General features: G+C 41.9%; 1 protein-coding gene across 2 annotated transcripts in view; it reads left to right on the top strand.

Annotated features, from left to right (window-relative positions):
- The window catches only part of IL21R (interleukin 21 receptor), a 90,481-nt gene that overhangs the window by 51,951 nt on the left and 19,249 nt on the right, over positions 1-19,281 (top strand). For both annotated transcript variants that reach the window (XM_077449104.1, XM_077449105.1), the window contains 5 exons: positions 5,663-5,850; positions 12,211-12,356; positions 12,439-12,622; positions 13,631-13,727; positions 17,678-17,762. In XM_077449104.1, the coding sequence (XP_077305230.1) occupies positions 5,663-5,850; positions 12,211-12,356; positions 12,439-12,622; positions 13,631-13,727; positions 17,678-17,762 (700 nt within the window). The remainder of the gene's footprint in view (positions 1-5,662; positions 5,851-12,210; positions 12,357-12,438; positions 12,623-13,630; positions 13,728-17,677; positions 17,763-19,281) is intronic.

The raw sequence follows: 19,281 nt of genomic DNA, 5'->3' as shown, positions 1-19,281 counted from the left end.
GAAAACAACACCACACCACAGTGCAACCACCACTCCCCACCCCCTGCGGGCGGCCTTCTTACCTTAGGAGGCAGATGGCCTGCCTGCCTGGGGTGACTAAAAATCTCCTGTCCTCCTCCCTCCCCTGTCCGAGCCGGGGAGTGGAGCCATGGCGGGTGAGTCATTGTGGCGGCTGCTGGGTCGGCCTTTCCCTCAATGCATCTCCTTCCTCCTCCTCCTCCCCCTTGGCCAAAAGGGTTGCGCAGTGTTCTGCTCCCGGAGCCCACCCTTTCTTGACACCTATTAGAGCATCTGGCTCTAATCACATGCTTCACCCCCCCCCCCCCCATTGGAATCCATGGTGCAGCGTCCCTGTATATAGATCACAGAGCCGGGCGCATATATGGGGGGGGAGGGCGCTACTGGTAAAACCTCTGTTTTGTCCTATGTTAAGGGAGGTTATGCTATATCTAGTAGTCAGAAAATAACTAACATTCCAGCATATCATGAATTCTGTAAAGCAGGGGTGCTCGAACTTTTGAAGAACGAGGACCACTTAAGTGATTTGGTAACTGGTCGCGGGCCACAATGAACTATAGGGATTTACCACCCTCCAAACCACAAATGTTCCAGAACATTCCCAATCAGCTGACCCATTTTACCTATCACAATACCCCCCATTGAAGTCAATCAATGGGGGGCTTGAAACTCCTACCACCACCATCCCATGAGGAAAAGGGGGGCCTTAAAACAGGCTATCTCCCGTTTCCTCATATTCGCTTGCTTCTGTGATGAGACACAGATGGGAAGCCTCGTGTTCGTCATTCACTGCGTGTGCTGCAAGTAATACGTTATGTCAGAGCTTACAGAGTTTCAAAGAGGGCAAATTGTTGGTGCCCGCTTAGCTGGTACCTCTGTGGCTGAAGTTGCCAATTTATCTGCGGTGTGGGGAGGTACAGTATCAAAGGTTATGACATCATATACAGTTTCCGGGAAAACGTTGTCTGGTAAGCATAAGACCGGTCAACGTGGTCAACTGACATCAGATTCCATTATCCACCATCTATGACTTACACTCGCCACTTTATTAGGTAAACCTGTTCCATTGCTTGGTAAAACTGCTGGTCTACTGGGATTTTCATGCACAACTATCTCTAGAGTTTACAGAGAATGGTCAGAAAAAGAGAAAATATCCAGTGAGCTGCAGTTGGGTGGACGAAAATGCCTTGTTGATGTCAGAGGTCAGAGGAGAATGGGCAGACTGGTTGGGATAGAAAAGCAACAGTAACTCAAATAGCCCGCTACAACCAAGGTATGCACAATATCATCTCTGAATGCACAACACATCGAACCTTGAAGCAGAAGAGCTACAGCAGCCGAAGACCACACTGGATGCCACTCCTGTCAGCTAAGAATCGGAAACGGAGGCTACCAAAATTGGACAATAGAAGATTGGAAAAATGTTGCCCGGTCTGATTAGTCTCGATTTTTCAGCTGCCACTTTCAGATGCTAGGGTCAGAATTTGGCATAAACAACATGAAAGCATGGATCCATCCTGCCTTGTATCCACAGTTTAGGTTGGTGGTGGTGGTTTAAAGTAGGTTTTCTTGGTACTCTTTGGGCCCCTTTGTACCAATTGAGCATTGAGTATTGTTGCTGACCATGTCCATCCCTTTATGACTACAGTGTGCCCATCTTCTGATGGCTACTTCCAGCAGAATAATGCACCATGTCACAAAGCTCAAATCCTCTAACCACTGGTTTCTTAAACTTGACAATTAATTCACTGTACTCCAATGTCCTCCACTATCACCCAATCTCAATCCAATTGGAACTTTGCATCTGCAGCAACTGCGTGATGTTATCATGTCAATATGGACCAAAATCTCAGAGGAATGTTTCCAAAACCTTAATTAACACCAGAATTAAGGCAGTTCTGAAGGCAAAAGGTGGTCCAACCTGGTACTAGCAAATACCTAATAAAGTGGGCGGTGAGTGTATATTTATCAATTCCCATGAGAATTCAAGCTGCTGGATGCCAAAAGTGGTCCAACACCATATTAGCTAACAATTTTGTTCTTTTACCGGGTGTTTCCAAATGTTTGTACAACCCCTGTATTTATTGCTGTATTTATTGCTGTTTCAAACCTTAATGTTGCTGATTTTAGAGCGACCTGGTCACTGCTGCGAATTTTTTAAGCATGGAACGATTTGGGAAAACTACTCACCATCCCTACTGCTACTTTGTTACACGTCAGGGATTGTGGGAGGAGTGCCTGTCCTTAAAGAGTAAATAAACCCCTATGGGTTTAACTTCCTCTTTTGCTCCATGCAAACCCTGCAATTAAAAGCATAATGGGCTAGTATGCATCACATACTACCCCATTATGTGACACTTGCCTCCAAACGAAGCCTGCGCTGTCCCCTGTGCAGGCCGCATTTATCTTCGCCCCTCTTCCTTCCACGGACTCTGGCTCTGTGACTGGCCGAAGCCACGTGAGATCACTCCCGTGCATGCCCGTAGGAGCCGTCAGTCACGGCACAGGCTGGGGAAGAAACCGCACGTGGTCCGTCTCTTCACAGCGCATGCGCCGATGATGACATTGGCGCACTACAAGTGAAATATCTCCTAAACTACGCACATTTAGGAGATATTTCTACTACCTATAATTTGGAGCAAACAGGGAAGGGATTATCACGGTGCCAAAAATAAATCGACAAGTACTTTTATAAAGAAAACTTTTATTCATCCAAAATTATACAAAATGTGATTAAAAAAGGGGTGCCGTCAGTACAAAGTAGTCACATATCAATAATGAAGCAAATTTTGATGACCAGCTAATAAGATGGTAAGTAACAGGCCAACTTCTTCCCTACTAGTTTCGCCAACACATTGGCTTCATCAGGGGAGTAGAATAAAGTGATGATCAAAAATTACTTTAGCACTAAAGAGAGAAAGAACAATAATATAATTATTAAAGTGCACGTTACAGCGAGTGACCAGCTGTCCGGCTATAAAGGGTCCCAGCCCTAGCCACTCCTCCTCCTAGCCCCTCCCCCACAGATGTCCCCTGAGAGGGTAACCCCCATCCTATCAACACTTGGCCAACATACCATGCACATCAAGCGAGGCAGGATAGATGCTCCCAGGCGCCAAAAAATAGCCAGCAAACACAGCCAATATAAGGTGGCTGCAGGGGGCTTGAAGTGAAATACTATAAAAGGTAGAGAGAAATAAATAGTAAATTAAAAAATAATATATTATATATAAGGCAATAAGCTCAATTAATTTTATTAAAAAAAAAAAATTAATTATATATACATCTCTATACATACCAAAAATCTATTATAGATTGGAATAAATGGGGCGCTGATCAAACATATTGTTAATTGGCTCTAAGAGAATCAGATGGTTCAATTATGAAGACAGCCAGACAAGGCTAAATAAAACAAAACAAAGAAATAATTTAATGCATAGAATACTTCAAGGATATGTGTCACAAAAATAGAGAGTGAGAGAAAATAAAAATAATTGAAATAAAAAACCCACACTAAATTCAAGTAGTGTGATTGGCCAATTTTCTTGTCAATCAGAAGGGGGGCTTTATAAGTGAATGGTTGATTTGCCTTTTCTGCTGGCTGTCGGGGCGCTGATGCATTGCATGATGTTTCAAAGGTATTCAGTGTTTTGTTACATTTGGTCACAGTTGTTACATTCTCTCCCACTATTATGCTTGTTGCTCAATTTGGCTTTTATCTTAGCTAAAATCTGTCTCTGGCTGTTTCACTCTTTATTCTTGCTGCTGAAGATGCACTGCTTAGCTTACTTTGCTCTCTGTTGTCTTTTAGCACAGGCTCCACGAATGTGTGATTATTGGCTTGAGTTCACACAGTGTTTCTTTGATGAATATTCTGGCGTTTTTTAATGTTATACACTACTTTAATTTAGAATGGGTTTTTTATTTAAATTATTTTTATTTTATCACACACTCTATTTTTGCGACACATATCCTTGAAGTATTCTATGCATTAAAAAACATGGGGCAAATGGCCCTGCACATATGTGAACTGTCCCTAAAAAAAAAAGTATAGCCAAAGCTTTTATGGTCAAGTAGGGAAACCTCTTCCTTCAAGCACCTCCCGCGCTGGGCACCTCTGCGATGCAGTCAATGCTATAGCGCTCTGTCTCCCCAAGATGACCACCCAATGCTTATAAGAACTTTGGGGATTTTTTTACGAAAGGAAAATCCACTTTGCACTTGAAAATGCACTGAAAGTGCACTTGGAAGTGCAGCCGCTCTAAATCTAAGGGGTAGATCTGAAATGAATGGAAGCTCTGCTGATTTTATCATCCAATCATGTGCAAGCTAAAATGCTGTTTTTTATTTTCCTTGCATGTCCCCCTCGGATCTACAGCGACTTTACTTCCAAGTGCACTTTCAATGCAAAGTGGATTTCCCTTTAGTAAATAATCCCCTCTGTGTGCAAAATCTGGTGCAGCTCTGCACAGAAACCAATCAACTTCTAGTTTTTATTGCCAAAGCTTAAAGTGGTTGTAAACCCACTTTGAAAAATAAAAAAAGACCTGGAAGACAAAGGGATAATGAGCTAGCAGCTCATTATGAAATACTGAGATTGAACCCCCCGCTGTGGTGCCCATACGCAGCACCGGCCAGCAACATCGCTCCCGGAGTTACTTCTAGGTATCATGGCTCCGGTGCTGTGATTGGCCGGAGCCGTGATGACGTCAGTCCCGGCGTGCGCGCAGGAGCCACCGGTAACGGCACACTATGTGGCATTGCTTCAGTGCACATGTGCCGATGACGTCGGCACACGCAGATACGTGCTGTTTAGGCGATATCCGGGGTAGCTACAGGTAAGCCTTATTATAGGCTTACCTGTAGCAAGAAGTGGATTGTAAGGGTTTACAACCACTTTAAGTGAACAAGCTGTAGTTAAAAGCTATCCATGCACAGCTGCACCAGATTTTGCACTCTCCAGTTTTAGTAAATCTACCCCTGTGTCTCTTTAGACACAGGCTCCCCCAAGGTGGTGCCCAAAATCCATGTCAGAAGACACGCTAATTTTATGCCAGGCTTTCTCTAGCATCAGTAGTAAGCAGTGGTTATGAGACCACTTTGGTTAGTATCAAGAATCAAATGAGAAAGCTCAGGTTAGCAGAGGCCAGTGCTGAATACCTGCCCACCTATCTACAGTAATATAGGAATCAGTCTGTTTATTATACATAATATATACCATTCCTACAGTCTCATTTTCCTATCCTCAGGTTAGTTGTACCTGCTAGGACTGACCACAACCTTCTTCCAAATTCAATCAATGGGCATTAGCAGCACATGTCTGGTGTAAGCAACTTTTTTGTTTTGCACATAAAAAGGAGTGCTCTGCTATTATTCAAGAATGCTGTAAAATCTCTTTGTGCTATAATGATCTCATACAATGACATGCACTAAGGGCTCACATCATCCATAGCGATCTGTCAGAATCCAGTATCTTTAATGTAGTGTATAGTAAGGAAATGGAAACAAAATTTTGATTGGTCAAAATAACAAATATTTCGTAGTACTTTCTTACTCCCCATCTAAAGCCTAGTTTTACTTTTCATACTTCAATATTACACATGCAAAATATCTGATTGGCTTATATTTTTATGTTTTTTTAAAGGACACTTGAAGAAGATGAGCATGAGAACTGTGAACTGAGTGCATCGGGTGACAAACATGAGTACACCTGCACCATTGATATGAAAGACTTCACTTATGACACTGAATGCACAATTTTCATAAATGCACCCATCAATGGGAATGATGTTTTAATTCAGAATTGTGGACCATTCATCATAGGAAAAAAATGTAAGCCAACAGTCAAGCTATATTTTCTACTACGGAAACATGATGTCTAGAGTGATTGTTGACCTAATCCTATTGTATTTTAAACAAGTCATTCTTGGAGTGGCAATTCAGCAGAGGGTTATCTAAACTCCTTTGGACCCCAAATCAAAATGTTTACTGACATTGCTCCTTATTACTACCCAGTATAACCAGCATGAAAGTCTCTATTAAACCTTCCATGCCAAAACCTGTTTCTGACATTTGTTGCTTACAAGTTAAAATCCATATTTTTTGCTAGAAATTTACTTAGAAACCATATATATATATAATATATATATATATATATATATATATATATATATATATATTTTACCAGAGACCCTAGGGAATAAAATGGGGATTGTTGCAATGTTTTATGTCACACGGTATTTGCGCATGGTCTTTCAAACTGATTTTTTGGGGAAAAAAAGACACTTTCCCTGAGAGACTCCATGGCAGCCTACGTGTGGGTTGACCCCGCCTCCACTCCAATGCTATAGGACCCCATTCAAATAAAAGAACACTCACCACTCCACACGGTGATCCTTTTTTGTCCTCCTCCATTTGGACCTACACATGCTGTTCGTTTGGATTTCGGACTTCTCTCTTTGCATACCTGTGCGGTGCAAGCTCAGTACCCAGCCATGGGCGGGCGAGTAGCTTTGAGGCTGGACGGTTCCCTGTATGAGGGTGGTTGCCTCGGTATGCCCTGGATGAACATTCAGGGAGCAGGCCAAGTCTTTCTGAGATTGCGCCCGCCCAGGCGGGTCGGGTGGGGGCTCGGCTATCCCTCTTTCGGGACGTCTGGGTGCCCTCGATCTCGGATTACTGGGTAGTCAGGATGGTCTCATTGGGCCACAGATGGACCTTCTCCAGCTCCCCTCCTCCCAGATTCGTGCCCACCCTGCTCCCTCGCTCGGAAGAACAAAGTCAAGTACTGTCTTCTTATGTGGATCTGTTAAAGGCTCAAGGGGCAGTAATTCAGGTGCCAAAGGAAGAGTGGTTTCAGGGAGTCTATTCTCCTCTTTTCATAGTTCGAAAGAAAAGCGGCTCCTGGCTCCCAGTGATAGCTCTCACTTATTTAAACAAATACATAGAGTATGGGAAATTTAAGATGGAAACTCTGTCGACTATTCAACAAGCCATACAGATGGGGGACTGGATGATTTCGATCAACCTGAAGGACGCCTATTTCCACGTCCCAGTAGAAAAGGATTTTCAAAAATTCCTAAGATTTCAAGTAGGCCAAGACCATCTCCAATTTATTTGCCTCCCCTTCGGGTTGACGACCTCTCCCCGAGTTTTTTCAAAGGTTCTCCTGGCTGTAGTGGCTTTTATCAGGTTATATCCCAAAGCAGAGAACAGTTGTTGGAACACCGGGAACAGGTGATCTCTACTCTGTCCAGTTTCGGGTGGCTTCTAAACCTGGCAAAAAGTCATCTAGAGCAGGTCCAGCGGCTAATATATCTAGGAGCCCAATTCGACACTCTGCAGAGTACTATCTCTCTCCTGGACGAAAAAATACCAACAATACGAGGGAGTCTCTTGGGCCCTATACACTCAGCACCTAAAAGCTTCCCAGTGTCTCAAAATCATAGGTACGATAGTCTCAACGGCTCCGATGGTCAAATGGGCTTTGTGGAGACTTCGCCCCTTCCAAGCAGGTTTTCTCAAGCAGTGGAAGTCAGGGGACAAAAATCAAAGTATTCATATAACCACAACCATGAGAGATAGCCTCTTCTGGTGGCTACAGTGCAAGAACCTGCTGAACTGTCGTTCCATCATCTCCTGGGTCACGGTCACGACCGACACCAGTGGGACAGTTTGGGGGGCTCTCTACAGATCGAATCTTGCACAGGGCAAGTGGGATGCTTGTCTCCCCTTACCGGGGTCGAATGTCCTGGAACTTCGGGCAGCCTGGTATGCTCTCCAGCAATTCTCTCACCTTCTGAAAGGGAAATCTGTGTTATTACGGATGGACAACACCATGGCAGTGTCCTACGTGAAAAGGCAGGGGGGTACTCTGAGCTCTACTCTTCTACGGGAGGTCAAACCCATCCTATCATGGGCACAGAAAAACCTGATGAACATCTCAGCGGTCTTTGTGCCAGGAGTTCAGAACTCTCAGGCAGATTTTCTGTCCCGGTCTCAGGGGGACAACAACGAGTGGTCTCTTCATGCTCAAACCTTCAAGTGGATCCTGTCATTAGGGGTCAGTCCAGAGGTGGATCTGTTTGCCTCTCCCTGCAATTTCAAAATGGAGAAGTTCTACATGCGAAGTCGTTGCAGTCAGGCCTGCAGGACTTACGCTCTGACGGACCAGTGGAGGTTCAGGAGGGCGTATGCCTTCCCTCCACTTCCCGTGATCCTCAGATTCCTTCAGAGACTCCGAGTGGAAGCAGTAGAGGTTGTGATGGTAGCTCCCTATTGGCCGAAAAGACCTTGGTTTCCCCTCTTGGTCCAACTCAGTGTTCGAGATCCCATACCTCTCCCTCTCAAGCTGGACCTTCTTTCTCAAGGTACAGTTCTGCACCCTTGCCCGGCAGTTCTGAGACTGATGGTCTGGTTCTTGAGAGGAAGAGGCTGGAATCCATTGGATGTGCATCAAGTGCAATTTCCACCCTGATGAGTGCAAGGAGATCAAGTAAGTATTCCATGTGGTGGTGGGAGCACTCTGGATAAGGAGGTTTTCTGAAGAATCATCACTTATATTTTTTTACATCAGGTGAAGAAATTATTGCTGCTTTATTGTTTGGACTTTTTTCATTTCATGTAATCATATATTACACAGTCAGTGTGGTTTTGTTGTTTATTTATAGATTTTAATGTTGCAGCGCTGCCACACTTTTCATTTTTCATACTGTTATCTGTGGGAGCACATTAGTGACAGCTGCAGCAATTTTAGGTTTATTATTATTAGTTGTATCATCCAATTATTCTGCATATTAGCGTGCCACAACTTTATTATAATGTAGATATGTAACATGTCATGCTTTGAAATTGTGCACACTCATGGAATGGCGACAAACTACGGTACCTAAAAATCTCCATAGCGATGCTTTAAAAGAATTTAACGGTTACCAGGTTAGATTTACAGAGGAGGTCTCTTGCTAGAATTGTTGCTCTCACTTTGTGACGATACCTCACATGTGTGATTGAAACACTGTTTATATTTGAAGGCGCAATCTTTCTTTCATCCACCTCTCCTCATTTATAGATTGTGTTTCATCCATAGAAGCTATAGTAAAACTCTATGAATAGAGAAGGGTGGCAGAAACGGCGGGCACAGTTGGCACTCTTGTTGAGTACATATGACGGGTCCCATTTGAGAGTGGCATTGGAAGATTACAGCAGCAGGGGTAGGGGGGTTATTGAGAGATGAAAGGTTTAAATGCAAACTACAGCCATCAGCACGAGAAACAAATTACATTCATTGTAGGTATTGTCCCTTGTGCTGATTTTAAAAAATATTTTTTTTTCACTAAACACCCCATTAAGGGCCCATTTAAGTGTGTGTAGAGGTGCATTTTTTGCTGGTCTGTTTGCTTTGTATGTGGACATGCATTTTGATGCATGCTGATGCACATTTCCAAAGCATTTTTCAATTTAGAATATGGAGTGAATATGGTTATCAGCCATTAACCAAAGCTGTTAATACCTGTTTGCCATATGTTATTTGCATTTTGATGTGCTGACTGATGTCAATGGGTCTCCCAACACACAAAAAGACCAGAAAATAGACATGTCATATTTTTCGAAATGAGATAGAAACAGATCATTTTTATTATGGGGACATTGAAAAATTGCAAAAATGGGCATTAAAGCACAACAGTGTACATGGGCCCTAAAAAAGGAGGAAGGGTCCCTCAGTAGCTTAAAGCAAATGTACATTTTATATATGAAAAAATACACAGTATAAGCAATCAATATGGAAAAGAGTATTGGAAAAAAGACAGGAAAAGACAGTCATTAAAATAAAAAGTAGAACCAACAAGTTTAGTGGAGGTCACGTTATCGATATATTGCTTTTTTAAGTGTTAATTGTTTTCTTTGCAAGAGCTGTGAGTGAAAACATCCATTCATCAATGTCATCATCCGTCTAGTGCCCCTAGTATACATGAGCCAGTGCTTGCGAACCTTGGCACCCCAGATGTTTTGGAACTACATTTGCCATGATGCTCATGCACTCTGCAGTGTAGTAGAGCGTCATGAGAAATGTAGTTCCAAAACATCTGGGGTGCCAAGGTTCCCCATCACTGGCCTAGACTGTAGACTAGAAAGCAGTAAATATACCTGTCTAAACCCACTCAGACAGACAGACAGACGTTGAACGTTGGTAGACTTAGGAAATAGGTCAGTGGTTTACTACAGGCAGGTACAGTGAATGCTGACATATATTAGAACACTATCTTCCACAAACAGTACAGCTGTGGCCAAAAGTTTTGAGAATGACACAAAGTCTGCTGCTTCAGTGTTTTTTAGGTCTTTTTGTTAGATGTTACTATGGTATACTGAAGTATAATGACAAGCATTTCATGAGTGTCAAAGGCTTTTATTGACATTAAATTACATTAACTTTATGCAGAGAGTGTTGACTCTTCTTTCAAGACCTCTGCAATTCGCCCTGGCATGCTGTCAATCAACTTCTGGGCCACATCCTGACTGATGGCAGCCCACTCTTGCATAATCAATGCTTGGAGTATGTCAGAATTTGTGGGGGTTGTTTTGTTCACCTGCCTCTTGAGGATTGACCACAAGTTGTCAATGGAATTAAGGTCTGGGGAGTTTCCTGGCCAAGGACCCAAAATTTTGATGATTTGTTCCCCAAGCCACTTAGTTATCACGTTTGCTTTATGGCAAGGTTTTTCCATCATGATGGAAAAGCCATTATTCATCACCAAACTGTTCTTGGATGGTTAGGAGAAATTGGTCTCGGAGGATGTTTTTGTACCATTCTTTCTTCTTAGGCAAAATTGTGAGTAAACCCACTCCTTTGGCTGAGGCTATGGTCTCAGGATTCTTTACTGTTGGCATGACACAGGACTGATGGTAGCGCTCACCTTTTCTTATCCAGACAAGGTTTTTTTCTGGATGCCCCAAACAATTGGAAAGGGGATTCATCAGAGAAAATTACTTTACCCCAGTCCTCAGCAGTCCAATACCTGTACGTTTTGCAGAATATCAGTCTGTCCCTGATGTTTTTCTGGAGAGAAGTGGATTCTTTGCTGCCCTTCTTGACACCAGGTCATTCTCCAAAAGTCTTCACCTCACTGCGTGTGCAGATGCACTTACACCTTAAACAAATTATAAAAGAGTTGACTTAGCTACATCTCTAATAAGTGTATACAGAGGAAAGAGCTTCATAGACCACTAAGAACCCACTTAATCTGTCAACATCCCAAATAGCAACTACAAAAAAATTTAAGCCCAACAAGGACTTTATAGACAGATAGGGGGAGGGTGCGAGTAAGAAAAAAAGTGTAATAATAGTAATTAATAAAAAAGTATGACAAAAGTTTATTGGTTACAATCCAAAAAAAAAATTCCCAAGGGGGGGACATGAATACATAAAAATCACAACATGATTCAACATATATGCAAAAGCACCCTGATCATGAGGTAAGCTGGAGCACCAAACCAGCCTTTCATGGAGTAAAAGGCCACCAGGGTTACGAAGGTGTTCACAGCTGGACCCGAACCCAACTTTCTGAAATGTTATGTAATTTTCCATCCTCGGGGAGAAGATGAGGGCGCAATATGTCTACAAAAGTAATCATCATAGGTATAAAAAACAGATGTATGTTAGTAGTATGTTCCAGCAGCATATCCAGACCAGCTTAGCATAACAGAGGTAGATGCATCCAGAGAGGCCAACTCCGTGCAACATACGGGGACCGTAACAAGTAAGATACAAGTGTATCACCTCTCATGCAAAAGGAGAGTGGGCAAGTTGTGGAGAGATGTCAATTTGTCTAGTCTGGAGCTGATAGAAAATCATCGATTTAGGAAAATTGTATACAGTGAGGCACAATGCCAAAAATACTGAAAGGTAGATTTTGGGTTTACCCTTTAAATAAAAGCAACAGAATGTCTAGGAGTGTGTGGGGTGGGAAAAACATGTCGTTGCCAGAGTTCAACTAGAGCTCTCACAGAGAAAGTGGTGTCACTGTCTGGCAGAGGTCTATCAATCGCAAAAGTGGCTAAGTGGAATTACAAATCATTTGGTAGATGACATCATTCCCATTTTTATTTTAATTTCAATAGTGTATTCAGCTGTTTGTTTGGGGATCAGCTTTAGTCAAATATTCATATTTTATTTCTGTTACCTTCTTTCATGAACAGTTAAACCACGGGCACCATTCAATCTCACCGTCTCTTTTTCTGAGAATTACAATTTTTCCTGGAGAACACTCTATGACTCAGATACATATAGAAGTAATACGCTGGCCTATGAATTGAGCTATAAGAAGTATGCTGAATCTTGGCTGGTAAGAGTATTTGCATACAGTGAATTTGTCTGTGGTTGAGCAGTGGCTACAGAGCAATTCTTCTATTACTGTGTTTTTATAGAACCAAAAGACTGTCCAGGTTTATGAAGATGAGAAAAGCTTGGTCCTCTTGCGATCACTATTTGAAGATGATGAAATGTATGTTGCCAGGATCCGGGCTCAACCGAAGACCTTATATTGTGGCCATTGGGGTAGCTGGAGTACACCGGTGTCATGGCGAACCCCAGCAGATAGCATCAGCACTGGTAATACGTAGTAACATATATACTGATTATAGATGGTTCCTCCTGTAACCAACCTACCGATTGGCTTACATTTTCTCTGATTTCTTGACTTTAGTTGAAGAATATGTAAACCCAACATTCCATATTCCATATACGTGCCTGCTGTACTATGTACTTGTATGAAAAATGATCCTGTTAACTTTATATTGCTTCCTTTGTGTGGAATCCCTGGTGTTCCTGCCAGTCCCTCTGCCTTCCTATCAAAACTGACCACACTAAGCAGGAAAACACGCCATGGTCAGTTCTCTAGCTGTGCTGGGAACTCAGACTGCTCTCCTTCAATGATCAGACCTGTCCTGACACACAACTCCTGCACAGTCTTTCACTGTCTTTCCAGTCTTTCACTGGAAAGACCAGTGTGCTGCTGTTTCTCTTCCTCTAGCTCTTATGCAGTTAAAAACAGAGGGATTGCGATCACATACAAAAAAAAAGGGAAAAATATATTTATGATGTTTTTTTTATATCTGTATACAATTGTTTTGCCTTACGTTTCTATTTTAAACTGAATGGGTTGTTTTACAGAGTGATCGTGTACAATCACTTTAAGTGAATTTAGAAATGAAGCACCATAGTGTAATATTCATGTCCAAATACAATTTACTCCAGGTATATATTGGAATAAAATGGCAAACAATCTATCATTGTGACAAATTTGTATGTGGACTTAAATATCATGGTGTGGTGCTTCAATTCTAAATTCACTTATCCACAACCCAAAATGTGTAGCTGCCAAACCAATATTAAGACTTTTTTATTTACTACGGCATGACAGCAATAAACAACATTTAAAGAATCCAGCTTTTTAACCACTTTCCCACGCTTTTTATTTTCAGTTGTGGTGTGTCATCTCAGTGTAATAAAAATATTCATATGTTAAATGATTTAAAAAAAAAATTAATTTTATGCATTTGTTTTGAGTTTTTCTCAAAACCTTAAACAAAATCCTTTTCTTTTATTTTTTTGTTTCAGAAAACTCCTGGCAAAAATGGGTCATCATTATAGTAATGGTGCTGTCTCCTCTAAGTGTGGCAATTACCATTCTCTGTGCTTGCAAAAGGCGAAAGTGGTAGGTTTTTTTTTTCCTATTTTTTTTTTTTTTTTTTTTTAGATTATCTGGTGTGATTACAACAGCAATAAGCAATATTAGCAATATTAATAAGCAATAATAATATTATTTACTGAGAAGCGTTGATGACCTAGGAGTGATGTGACAAATTTCCAGCCTACATATGGTATAAATAAATAAATGATTGGTGTATTGTCAATCATGCTGCATCTGGAAGCATGTAATACTGATTGCTGTAAAAACAATAAGTACTTAAAATATTTTTTGGGGGTTTTGGATAGAGTGGAGAGGGATTAGAAAGCTGTCAGTTATTATTGCTGTCTGTGCCCCACTGTTAAGGAGATTCACTCTCTCTGTTTGTCCTGTTGTCCTGACTGAAATTGTTGAAAAAAAAAGATATTTTCTACTTTGTGTTATAAGAAAAATCAAATAAACTCAATTTTAGTCATACATTTAAGCCAAAATGTATTCAGCCACATGTCTTTGGTAAAAAAAATGTCAATAAGCGTATATTTATTGGTTTGCGCAAAAGTTATAGCGTCTACAAACTAAAGTACATTTTCAGAAATTTACACAGCTTTTAATTTATGACTGCCTATCTCATTTCTTGAGGTGCTAAAATGGCAGGGCAGTACAAAACCCTCCCAAATGACCCCATTTTGGAAAGTAGACACCCCAAGGAAATTGCTGAGGGGCATGTTGAACCCATTGAATATTTTTTTGTGATTGAATAATGCCAAAAAAAAAAAGTTTACAAAAAGTTGTCACTAAATGATATATTGCTCACACATGCCATAGTTATATGTGGAATTGCACCCCAAAATATATTTTGCTGCTTCTCCTGAGTACGGGGATACCACATATGTGGGACTTTGGGAGTCTAGCCGCGTATGGCACCCCGAAAACCAATAACTGCCTTCAGGATTTCTAAGGGTGCAAATTTTTGATTTCACTCCTCCCTACCTATCCCAGTTTCCAAGGCCATAAAATCCCAAAATAGCACAACCCCCCCCCAAATTACCCCATTTTGGAAAGTAGACACCCCAAGCCATTTACTGAGAGGCATGTTGAGTCCAGGGAATATTTTATATTTTGCCACAAGTTGCGGGAATATTACAAACTTTTTTTTTTTTGCACAAAGTTGTCACTAAATGATATATTGCTCACACATGCTATGGGCATAAGTGAAATTACACCCCAAAATAAATTCTGCTGCTTCTCCTGAGTATGGGGATATCACATGTGGGGGACTTTTTGGGAGCCTAGCCGCGTACGGGACCCCGAAAACCAAGCACTGCCTTCAGGATTTAAATATAAAACGCTACCAAAAAAACTGTTAGTGATCGCAGGGATCAGGCCTGACTCTGCGAACGCTGCAGTTATGTGTTTAGTGTTTTGTAAGTGACAGTGGGTGGGCACTTGGGTGGGCTGGGCGGAAGGGCAAAACGCAGGTGCTAGCAGGTATCTGGGCTGATCCCGCTAACAATGCGTTTTTTTGGAACTCTAAACTGCTGGGGACGCTAGTATAGATCTGATCAGATTAGATATTGATCTGTTCAGATACTATACCACTACCGGAGGTGTATGCTTTGCATGTGGGTGTTAGCGGTACTGGCACTAACCTAACGCTGCCTGCGGTGATGCAGACCCTATCTGACCCTAAAACCTAATTGATATCGCCTGCCGGGTGATCAGGGGGTTAAACCTTTATTGGGTAATGGTGGGTGCCCTGATGCTATAAAAAGCAAACTGATCACTGGTGAAAGGGTTAACTAGGGGCAATCAGAGGGTTAAAACCTTTATTAGGTAGTATATGGGGGTCCCTGACGCTGTATAAAAACCTGACGGGGAACCTAAATAACTAAATAACTAACTGGCTATCCAGTGTCACCAGTGACACTTATATGGTGATCGCTGGTGAAAGGGTTAACTCTTGAGGCAATTAGGGGGTTAAAATCTTTATTAGGTAGTATATGGGGGTACCTAACACTATAAAAACCTGGCGGTGAACCTTAAAAATAACTAGCTACCTAGCGGCACCAGTGACACTAATGCAGCGATCAGAAAAACGATTGCTTAGTGACACTGGCAAAAGGGGGGTGAAAGGGTTAACTCTAGGGGCAATCAGGGGGTTAAAACCTTTATTAGGTAGTATATGGGGGTTCCTGACGCTATATAAAAACCTGACGGAGAACCTAAATAACTAAATAACTAACCAGCGTCACCAGTGACACTTATACGGTGATCTCTGGTGAAAGGGTTAACTCTAGGGGCAATCAGGGGGTTAAAACCTTTATTAGGTTATATATGGGGGTACCTAACGCTATAAAAACCTGGTGGTGAACCTAAAAAATATCTAGCTACCTAGCGGCACCAGTAACACTAATGCAGCGATCAGAAAAACGAACGCTTAGTGGCACTGACAAAAGGGGGTGAAAGGGTTAACTCTAGGGGCAATCAGGGGGTTAAACCTTTATTGGGGGGGTAGGGGGCTACCCTGGACATAACACTAACTGCCCTGACAGTTTTTACAGTCACAACTGACACTAAATGCAGTGATCAGTAAATAAATGATCACTGCAATCAGTGACACTGTGACTGGGAGGGAGGGGGTGTCGGGGGGTGATCGGGGGGTGACAGTGTGCCTATGTGCACCTACATGTCAGTGTAGCGTTGGTGCACACTTACTATGTCTTCTCTCCTCGCCGTCCGGTCAAAAAGACCGCCCCGAGGAGAGTGACATCACTTCCTCCTGCCTGTGTTTACACTACACAGGCAGGGGAAGCTTCTCATTCGCCAGTAGCGATCGAGAGGGGATGGCCAGAAACCAACGGCCATCCCCTCATCCCAGATCGCTCCTGAAGCGAAACAGACTGCCGCAGCCAGCGGGATGGGGTCCGATCGGACCCCCCGCCCGCTGGAAGGCAGGCACGTACGGGTACGTGCTTGGGCCTGTCCGTGCCATTCCGCCGACGTATTTTTACACGCGGTGCTCTTTAAGTGGTTAAGCACTGTATATATGTACCTTCTACAGAACAACCAAATTTATAATTAGTAGAAGGGAAGGGTTCTTTTCAGTCTTGTCCACTTGGCCTCCATTTGACTTTCTCTATGCACGTGTGATGGATATTTGGGCTCCAAGGCAGCAGAACAGACAGTATGCCCATTCCACCCTTTTGTTGAGATATACGCTGATGGTCAACTTAAGTTTTGAAGTGAACCTGCACTTACAAACATATGATAACTCTCATAAAATTATCATTATTATTATCAATGAAGGAATTGTGTAGTAAAAGAAGCAGATGTGCTACTGTGGTTATTCTCCATTTTAAAGAAAAAAATAGTTGCTCAGTTTAGCTGTCAGTTATAATCCATTGGCTTTTGTACTTAGTCACTGGACCAGAGCAGAAATGAGATAAGGACTTCTGATTTTACATTGGATTCCATTTTCTTCATGTTTGCCCTGGGTCTGTGAATCATACATATTATAATGCCAGAGACAGCCAGAGAAACAGCAGGAGGAGGTTAGCAATGGCAGCTTCCGTTATGACAAGTTTATTTTAAAGTTGAACTCCAGGAATGATATTTTTGCATACTTTTATTCTGCCAGCTTGGTATGCATATCTGATATCTGGCGGTCCACTAGGGAAGCTAGCAATCACTGTACTGTGAGATCTTTAAACTTCTAGGGTCAATGCGAGTGGCTTGACCTTGGCACACATTCATTTTCAATGGATAAAAGGTGTTCTCTGCTGATTGATTAATTGAATAAGATTGTAGTGACTGGGAATAGATCTACTTTAAAATGTATAATTAAAGGAAACGTATACTAAAAGAGATATGTGACTTACTATTGTTGATTTGCTTTTGATTACAGAGGAAATGACCTTGTGTCAACCTTGCTAATAATATAAGTAAATCTTTATCTGCTTTCTTTTTTCTATCGTTAGTCTATGGAAGAATGAGTGGGTATTCATACCCGACCCTGCATCTTTCTTTAAGCCACTCTACATGGTTCATCACGGAGATTTCAAGGTAACAAAATACATATTCTAAAATGTTCCATTAGTCATTAGTAGCTTTAGCATCCAATGACTTTTTTAGCACTGAGAACAGTTGTATATATAGAAGAGGTCTGTGGGAGTGAGATGATGCACAGGGTGGGTGCAAAGGTTAAAATGACATAAGCCTGCTAGGGTTCTGAGGTTTGCTGCTTAGCTCATTCTTGCTGTATAGTAATGATTCTATAAATGGATCCAGACGCATTACATACAAGAAATCACATGATCTGTAATAAGTGAACAGCTACTTCCACATTTCACGGGCTATGTGTTAAATATAAAACATGGTTTGATGAAAATAACCTCTGATGTTACTCATACTACATTACTTTTTAAATATAAAACTGAAAAAAAATAATTGTATATGTATAAGACACAAACTAATTGAAAAGCCATGTGCCACAAACCAATGTAATAAAACATTGGGTGCCAACCTGCCTTTATTCCATTATTATATCAAATGCTGTTCCTAAATTGCAAGAAATAAACAATAAATTGCCCTTTTAGTAATCTGTGCTATACACTTGACTTATAAAACATTTTGCCTTCAGTCTCACAGAGTTGTAATTATAGGTATTGCATACCTCCCAAACATGATGCCATAAACATTTAATGGCACCCATGTTTGTCTAACTAGGGCAGCATGGTTGCTTGCAGTGTGGGAAATGCGCACAGAACACACCTTTCCTGCACTGTGTTTTAGTGTGAACAAACCCTTAGGGAGAGAGAGGGAAGGATAACTATGGTACATGGGAGGCAGGAAGGAGGGATCACTATGGTACATGGAAGGCAGGAAGAAAGGATCACTATTGTACATGGAAGAAAGGAAGGAAGGCTCACTGCTGTACATGAAAAGATGGCAGGAAGGATTACTATGGTACATGGAAGGAGGGATTACTATGGTACATGGAAGGCAGGAAGAAAGGATCACTTTGGTACATGAAAGAAAGGAAGTATCACTATGGTACATGGAAGGCAGGAAGGATCACTATGGTATGAGGAAGGAGGGGTTCAATATTGTACATGGAAGGGAGGAAGGAGCGCTATGGTATATGGGAGGAAAGAAGGGACACTATGGTATATGGAAGGCAGAAAGGATAACTATGGTACATGGAAGGCAGGGAGGATCACTATGGTACATAGAAGGCAGGAAGGATCACTATGGTATATGGAAGGCAGGAAGGATCACTATGACACATGGAAGGCAGGAAGGATCACTAGGGTATATGGAAAGCGGGAAGGATCACCAGGGTATATGGAATGCAGGAAGGATCACCAGGGTATATGGAAGGAAGAAAGGATCACTGTCACACATGGAAGGCAGGAAGGATCACTATGGCACATGGAAGGCAGGAAGGATCACTAGGGTTTATGGAAAGCAGGAAGGATCACCAGGGTATATTGAAAGCAGGAAGGATCACCAGGGTATATGGAAGGCAGGAAGGATCACTGTCACACATGGAAGGCAGGAAGGATCACTATGGCACATGGAA

This window comes from Lithobates pipiens, unplaced genomic scaffold (genome assembly GCF_037356315.1).
Source record: "Lithobates pipiens isolate NorthernLeopardFrog02 unplaced genomic scaffold, aLitPip1_a1.2 Scaffold_22, whole genome shotgun sequence".
In the NCBI taxonomy this organism is placed as follows: Eukaryota; Metazoa; Chordata; class Amphibia; order Anura; family Ranidae; genus Lithobates; species Lithobates pipiens.
Note: the sequence above shows the minus strand (reverse complement) of the source record. Positions and strands in the feature narration are given on the sequence as shown.